The 7,252-nt window shown below is 43.1% G+C and overlaps 2 protein-coding genes across 2 annotated transcripts; one reads left to right on the top strand and one right to left on the bottom strand.

The window, feature by feature from the left end:
* Positions 1-46: 46 nt before the first annotated feature.
* Positions 47-2,974, top strand: cdca9 (cell division cycle associated 9). Its single transcript, XM_031850820.1, has 10 exons — positions 47-1,127; positions 1,217-1,348; positions 1,459-1,496; positions 1,580-1,631; positions 1,756-1,826; positions 1,979-2,040; positions 2,120-2,188; positions 2,289-2,370; positions 2,633-2,719; positions 2,804-2,974. Exons 1-10 carry the CDS (start codon positions 1,016-1,018, stop codon positions 2,846-2,848), a joined length of 750 nt encoding a protein of 249 aa, XP_031706680.1. The 5' UTR covers positions 47-1,015; the 3' UTR covers positions 2,849-2,974.
* A 54-nt stretch (positions 2,975-3,028) lies between these two features.
* On the bottom strand, positions 3,029-6,525 carry plin2 (perilipin 2). Its single transcript, XM_031850818.1, has 8 exons — positions 6,465-6,525; positions 6,241-6,289; positions 5,742-5,937; positions 5,284-5,366; positions 4,840-5,071; positions 3,992-4,170; positions 3,771-3,887; positions 3,029-3,675 (listed from the first exon to the last, which is right to left on the bottom strand). The coding sequence occupies exons 2-8, from the start codon at positions 6,268-6,270 to the stop codon at positions 3,241-3,243; spliced, it is 1,272 nt and encodes a 423-aa protein (XP_031706678.1). The 5' UTR covers positions 6,271-6,289; positions 6,465-6,525; the 3' UTR covers positions 3,029-3,240.
* Between the last annotated feature and the right edge of the window lie 727 nt (positions 6,526-7,252).

Genomic DNA, 7,252 nt, shown 5'->3' with positions numbered 1-7,252 from the left:
TTTTGTTCAGTGCCACGTGTGAGAAGCTCCAGTGATTCATGTTATTTTTGAAATCTTTCTGATGGCTGCTTTTAGTTTGTCAATACTTCTGCAAAGGCCTTGATGTTCTTACTCCTTTTTTCATTTTATGGTCAGCATCAAATTCCCTCCCAAGTAAATTGTCATGCTCTCTCATTACTACCTCCATATCCTCCCAAATCTTCCTTTCCTAAATGACATCTTCCTCCGTCTCCTTCATCTCGTCCTCCATCACTTGCTCGTCACCCAGGATCTATATTACAGTCACTGCAGGTCTGATAATCAAGGGTCATCTTACAGCTAGAAATTCAACTCTTGATATTTTCCAGAATATCCTGAGCGCTTTATAAATGCAGGGCACCTTTATTTTGATGTTCCCAAAAGGACAGCTTTGTTTCTCCTGTCTTTTTGAGTGCATGTAGGACTGCAATGGAAACCGTATCCCAAAAAACACAACAGGGCACTTTTATGTGATGGATGCAGCCTGTGAAAATCGGATGCCTACGTTTGCCTTTATTTTGTGGCGTCTGTTGTTTAGTGTTGCATTTGAGAGGCTGCTCTTGTAGACTAATTGTCAAGGTGCAATATCTTGGAATAGCCAAAATGCTTATGTAGTATTCAAAAAGTAGGGCCCCATCCTCACAGTGGATACAAAGAAAAGAGTTGAATGTCATTTTATTTTCCTATATAGTGGATTTTTCTTCCCCGATAAATAATGAACTTTGCACATGCAATGAAACTAATCCTTCTTCTGGTGTCATGCTTCATTAGGAATTCTCAGGGATGACACAAAAGTGCCCCTTTTCATATAAAAAAAACAACGAAGCGTATCCTTCCGCCACGCAACACACGCAGCTCTTAAAACCTCATGGGTGATGCCGACACGCGCATGGATATCTTAATTAGACGTTGCGCAGCCAGGTGTGGGATTAACGAACCGGCCCGGGAGCGGTCGAACACACACACACGGTGAACTTTGAGAAGACGGGACAACAAGATGTCGACGACGCGGACGAGAAACGCAGGAAAGACCCCGAATAAAGAACAGCTGAGCCGGGATATGCGACAGAGCAGACTGGATCTCTTCATTCTACAGTTTGAGAAAGAAGGTTTGGCAGTGACTGCTGGTCAAATAGCAGGTTTCACATCAAGACAACACCGTGGTCCTAAACATGGCGACCTTTCTCCCCTCTCACAGCACAGGAGCGTATGAACGAGTTGTATGCCAAAAAGGAGAACCTGTTGGCAACGGTGGACAAGGCCTTCAAAGTGGAACTGATGAAGATACCCCATTCTCTTCAAAAGACGCGCATAGGGGATTTAATAAGCGGTGAGCCATCACTCATAGAAGTCAAGTCAATTGCATTTATGTAGCAGAATTGAGTGACGACGACAGTCATTCCTGTCGTGTTTATTTCACCACCTTCTCTGTTCTATTAGAGGAAATCTCAGCAAGTGAGGTGTCAATTGCCATGAAGGTGAGTCCGTTAAATCGCGCGTGCTGCCATCTCGAGGTGTTTTTTTTTAGATGTATAACTGTCCTGATTATCACCTGTTGCAGAATGAGTCCCTGGAGATGCAGCAGCCCCTCAGGAGGGCGCTCAGCAAAAGAGGTAAAACGACTTCCTTCAAAACAAAGTAGTCGTAACTATTTATGTTGACTGTGAAAAGCAAAGTTTAAAATCCTGTTTTTGAAATTAAACTTTTCTTATAGCGCCAATCTTCTTTCTTTTACAGTAAAATCAACAGATTCTTCACCGGGTCAGTCCACCCCACCAGTCCGGAGGTCTTCATCCAAGGCCTCTAACGTAAGCAATGTAGCGGCTAATGTTCGCACACATCAGCGAGATAAACTGGCTTTAACTTGGTGCTTTGAGTGACACAACTTCTAAACAAATGCATCGCTTCTGGAGTTGTATCCAATTGTGGTTTGCTTACTTTATTGTTCTCTATATTCTAGGGAGGAAAGGGGACAAAAAGGGCTAGAACACTAGTCAATAGTAGCAGCACTGGAAATATCAGGTAAATACTGGAGGTTAAGGCGTTGTGTTTACGTGTGGTAAAGGAGTACGGAATATAAGATTGCATTTATTTTCTGCAGGGACTCTTCAGTCTCTGCCAAAAGAACTCAAAGCGTCTTGACCAAGACTAATGGCAAACCTAAACTCAGGTCTGTTATTGCCCTCAGTGGAGCAAAACCTGTTAAGAGTTGCACTTGTACAAATGTATTTAACTAAATAAGATGTGTGAATCTTGTGTGCGCGTCCCAGGTCTGTCGTCTCTGCTGGTGAGCTGCATTGTTCCATGGCGGGCTCTGCTGCACATATCACTGTAACCACAGCACAGGGACAGGTACTAGTGTTTTTTTTGTTTTTTTTATCTTTGTCACTTGGTACCAGCTTTTGAGGAAGCAATGCTTTTTCATTATTTCATTCAAACCAATGGAACTTCCCCGAGCTTTGTGAGACGGTGCTCCTCAAAGCATTTGGATGAAGCACTGAAACCCTTCCAGCCCACAAGAGACTTGTTTCCACATGTTAAAATAGACCTGGATTATTAGATTTTACCCAAATATGTATGCATGTGTTCTCCATGTTCTTCTCTTCCTTCCCAGAGTGTGTGCTTCTCTGACGAGACAAAGGCTGATATCAACTTGGACGTGCTGGATGACGTGGCATGGTGCCAGATTAAGAAGCTTTCGGTAATACGCATTCCTTTATTATAATGTGACGCGAGTATTTTGTTAAACATTTGATATGTACCTTTTTTGATTTTTGGATTTCAGAGTCTGATGGACTATCTGTCAAGGCAAGGTCGCTGCCAGCGATGACTAAGGATCCACTGTGAACAGGCTTTCCTCTTATTTAATTCTATTTTAAACATTTTACTTTAATTCAATTAATTTATAGAAGTTTCTTTTATTTTTTTATCTATAATAAAGCTTAACATTCTACCATTGTGAGTGTAATTTGTGTCTGGTATGGCCAATTAAAAAATCATAATGCTTTTCACAAGTGTAAAAAATGTATTTAATTTAATTCCAGTAGAGTTTATGTAGAAGACAAAGCGTTACAGGTTTTGCTAGATTGGCTAGCATAAAAAAAACGAGATTTCAGCAAGAATTAGTCTAAAATAGCGTGGTGTTTGACATGGAACAATGGTAAAGTCAAACCTTTGCCTACAAAGAGGAATATATTACTCTGAACATAAAGCTGTAATGGATCACTGGGATATCTGCTGGGAATGAAGTGTGTCCATCTCCACCTCCATGGGCTCCTCTTGGTGTGACTGGGTGGCGGGAGAGCTGGAGGGCAAAGCCGGCGCGCGAGTGTTCTCCGGGGCCAGCCGGGGGTAGAAAGGACCTACCAGCCAGTTGAGCGGCGTGTTGTTGACCAGATAATCCATGACGATGTCGAGGGAATCTTTGATTTTGCCCAGTTGGACTTTGCTGCTGGTCAGCACGCTGTCTGGCAGATCTCCCAGTGAGCCGGCCTTGCTGAAACTGACGTAGACCTGCGTGGCGGAGCGGCTGAGGGAGAGCGCCTCCTGCTGGATGTGGTTGGGGAGGCCCTGCAGGCTGGAGACGAGGACCAGACACGTGGTTTGGAGCTGCTGGGTGAGGGAATGGGCCAGGCTCAAGGTGCGATACTCGATAACCTGAGAGGAGGGGATGAAACCATATAAATAACCTGACACACTTATTGGTGTGTGCTTTTCATCTTAAGTATGTTACCTCATTGCATATTTCTTACCTCTGCCTTGTGACTGTTCTGCTGGTTTGGCCCGTTGGACCTCCACGCCGCCAGAGAGGTCAGCTGGTCATTTACCATCTGGTTAGCCCCGTTGATGTTCTTTCTGCCATATTCAATCTAGAAAAACAAACACTTAAATCTTTATTTTCTGTCCTTTTTAAAAAGATTTCCTTTCAGAATGTTGAGTATTCAGCTTCCTTATGTCTACTAAGGAGACCCACCAGGTTAACGGTGGAGTTAAGCTCAGAGATGAATTCCATGCTCTGCTGCTTGCCGTCCCTGACTCTGGCCACCGCCCTGGTGTACGCCCGCTGTCGGAGCTTGGTGGAGAGGGAACCCAGGCGGACGTAGTAGCTTGGCTCTTTGTCGTCGAAGCCTTTCACAGTTTTCGCCTCCAGCTCTGTCGCAAGGGAGGGAAACGACTCATTAAAAATGCAACATAGGATTACTTTGAGTTCTGTTATTGTTATGAAAATCCTGACGTAAGATTTGAAGGGTACAGGTAAAAGTATAACTGCTTCGTGTTTTTAAATTGATGAAATACGAGACTTGTCTGCTACGAATTGCTGCTGAGTTTTGCATGTTAAAGTATCTGTAGCCATGACAAATGGAGTTATTCACCAGTCAATCCTTTTAAAACGGATCCATTTAAACTAAAATAGTTTTACAGGATTGTTTTCTATAAACTTTTGCACACCACACTTCACTCTAAATAAAAGCTCCTTTAAGGATGGAGGAAAAACAAGCCGCTGATGCAAATTCTGAATCTCAGAAGTGCATTAATAAGCACGCAAGTCCTCTTTTCCTGGGAGCTGGACTAAATCTACCCTGAACAATGTACTCCAGCTGCCTGTTAATAACTGACCTTTGATGCCGCTTGTTACAGAAAAACAAGCCTAATCTCACTAGCCTTACTTATATTTTGCTTATTTAGACATTTGAAGCCAAAACGGCAAGCTATTTTTATTTTATTTTTTTAAATCTTTTAAAAGGAAGATAAATCATTGGCTGTGGTTCACCAGTAACAATAGTCATGGTATTTGTGGGTTAAACCAGATGACGGTCTCACCCAGCTCGTCCTCCGTCAGAGGCAGGTACTGCTCCACCAGACTCTCCGAGGTGCTGAGTGCCGTGTCAACGCTGCTGCTCACGAGCCGGCCCACTCTGCTTTCCAGCACTGTGCTGACGCTCCCGCTGACCACGGCCCGGGTCCTGTCCACGACGCAGGTCAGAGTGTCTGAGACCGTGTCCGTCACAACGCCTCTAGCGCTGGTTACCACATCCTTGGCACTGGAGACGATCTGGGCAGGGACGAAATCATGAGCAAATACTACTTTTTTTTTTTTTGTTTAACCAGGAAGAACGAGTTCAAATGGGCATAGGTCATGACAGAACCTGCAGGAAATCAACCCACATCAAATGTTCGGCTACGAAGTTGTGCAATTTTGCTTGATTATAACTGCTGTGACCTTTGACACCATGTAACTGCACATGCTGTTGATCCAGAACATACCTGCTCAGATGGCTGGCGAAGTATCGGCAAGGTTTTCTCAATCCTGTCCAAACCTTTGCAGGCCAGGTCATTGGCAATGGCAACTGAAGGCAAACAAAAAAAAATAGAAAATTAAGATGTAATAAGGCAAGCTGTAACAAAGATGTCAATAAATAAATGGAATCTGAAAATACTATGGAGAAAAGTGAATAAATGTTCCTTTAAGTGAAAGATTTGGGGATCATAAAGTTTGTTGGCTCAAATCAGGATGATTGGAAATAAAACTGGAAAAACAGGTGAAAGATCAAGATGAGGAGGAACCAGCGGTCTGACCTGAACTTCCTGTTTCAAACTCTGTGTGACTCAGCTGGTCAGCACATAATCACCCTCACAGTTTCACATCCTGTCTTAACATCCAGTACGCTTGTCTACAGGTGACTTAGTAGGTGATCTATCATCCACACTACAAGGGCTCTTACTCTGAGGCTCCAGCTTGCCGATGATGGGTGAAGCGGTGGTGAGGGCCACGGAGGTGATGGTCCGGACTCCTTGCTCAGCCGCCTCACACACAGTCCTGATGTACGGGTGGGTGTCCTTGGTGTTGGAGTACACGCTGGACACCAAGCCGTAGGTGGAGCTCACCAAAGGAAGGCTGGTCACCCTCTCCACCACGTTCTGTGAGGGAATAACAGAATAGGAGGCTTACATATGCTCATTCACATGTTGACTGTGCTGCTCTGGCTTTCTGTTTCTATGAGAGTAATAATAGAGAAAACTGGACAATTTTCCAAACTTAAAAAATGTAATTGAGCATTAAAACCCATTATCTTATTCCTGACATTGTGTCATTACTTTCTAGAGTCGTTTCTTGACTTTTAAAAGGCCAAAAGCAGCTTTTTCTTTTTTCAAATTCCATCAAATATTATCAAAATAGGCTAAATATCCTTTATTAGATTTGATTCTTTGTAGCAAACTCACCTGATTTGCGATAACTGTAGCTGCTGCCATTTCTGCTGAAAACAAAAACCTACGAGATAAAACACAACATTAACGTCTCCACTCAAAAGAACAAGGTCTATTACTTCCGTACTACAGCAGTTATTACAGTATAATGACAGGTCCCGTGGATTTGTTACAGAAACATTAACTACAGCTGTGACGCCGTTTACAAAGTAGCTTTAAAGAGACAAGTAGAGACTCACCGTAGTTACAAGCGTTTCCAAACTGTCAATGAGCTGAACCGATACTAACTGCAACACGACGGTGGCTATATTTATATTCTGCAATTATCGCGAGATGTAGCGCAGCACTTTGACGTAAGCGACAGAAACGTTTCTAGGGCAAAGGTAGAACTGGTAAAAGTTCAGTCGGGGGAATTCCTCTCTGACCGGCAGTCACGCGCACAAGCTATGACATACAACAGAAGTCTGACTTCTTAATATTACACAAGCCAGCTACATGTTTTTTTTTTGGTGAAATGAGGATTATTATCATTATTATTTTTCATGTCTGCTCAAGTAGGCTACAGGCCAGTACTTGGAAAAACATAAAGTCCTACAGTAACCACAGCTCTGAGATTATATTGATGAAAGCACATAACCTCCATAAACTACAAGAGGACCGGCTTTCTTCTCATTCTGTGCACTAGTGTACACGAGTAGGCCACTGTGCACATAATAGACCAAATTTATTCAGTTTTCCTGCCATTTTTAAACACTATTATCTTTTGCGAACAACGGTAAATTGGCCCTTCTGCAAAAAGAAAGGGCCCTGAGACAATGCTGAAGGTCCTTTTTACTTCAGATGATATCGTGCTTTAGTGGTTTGTGTTCTCAAACAAATCTGCGATTAATCAACTTTTTCACAGACGACTATAACGTGTGAAGCACAGTGAAGCTGAGGGCTTTGTGATTGTCCCTGTGACTCACAAGCCCTGGAGACATGTGTCTGCTGTTTATTAAACTCAGCTTTGAGGACTTTGTGTGGCACA

The sequence above is a fragment of the Anarrhichthys ocellatus genome, unplaced genomic scaffold (genome assembly GCF_004355925.1).
Source record: "Anarrhichthys ocellatus isolate YVR2014 unplaced genomic scaffold, GSC_Weel_1.0 scaffold11, whole genome shotgun sequence".
In the NCBI taxonomy this organism is placed as follows: domain Eukaryota; kingdom Metazoa; phylum Chordata; class Actinopteri; order Perciformes; family Anarhichadidae; genus Anarrhichthys; species Anarrhichthys ocellatus.
This window is presented reverse-complemented; position numbering and strand designations above follow the sequence as displayed.

Bases quoted from the DNA above. Each gene is read 5' to 3' on its own strand.
- cdca9 (XM_031850820.1), top strand. From the start codon at position 1,016: ATGTCGACGACGCGGACGAGAAACGCAGGAAAGACCCCGAATAAAGAA. The intron at 1,497-1,579 runs GTGAGTCCGTTA...CACCTGTTGCAG, and splicing joins AGGTGTCAATTGCCATGAAG to AATGAGTCCCTGGAGATGCA. The intron at 2,371-2,632 runs GTACTAGTGTTT...CTTCCTTCCCAG, and splicing joins TAACCACAGCACAGGGACAG to AGTGTGTGCTTCTCTGACGA.
- plin2 (XM_031850818.1), bottom strand. From the start codon at position 6,270: ATGGCAGCAGCTACAGTTATCGCAAATCAG. The intron at 5,072-5,283 runs GTATGTTCTGGA...GTCCCTGCCCAG, and splicing joins TTCGCCAGCCATCTGAGCAG to ATCGTCTCCAGTGCCAAGGA. The intron at 3,676-3,770 runs GTAAGAAATATG...CCCTCCTCTCAG, and splicing joins AGAACAGTCACAAGGCAGAG to GTTATCGAGTATCGCACCTT.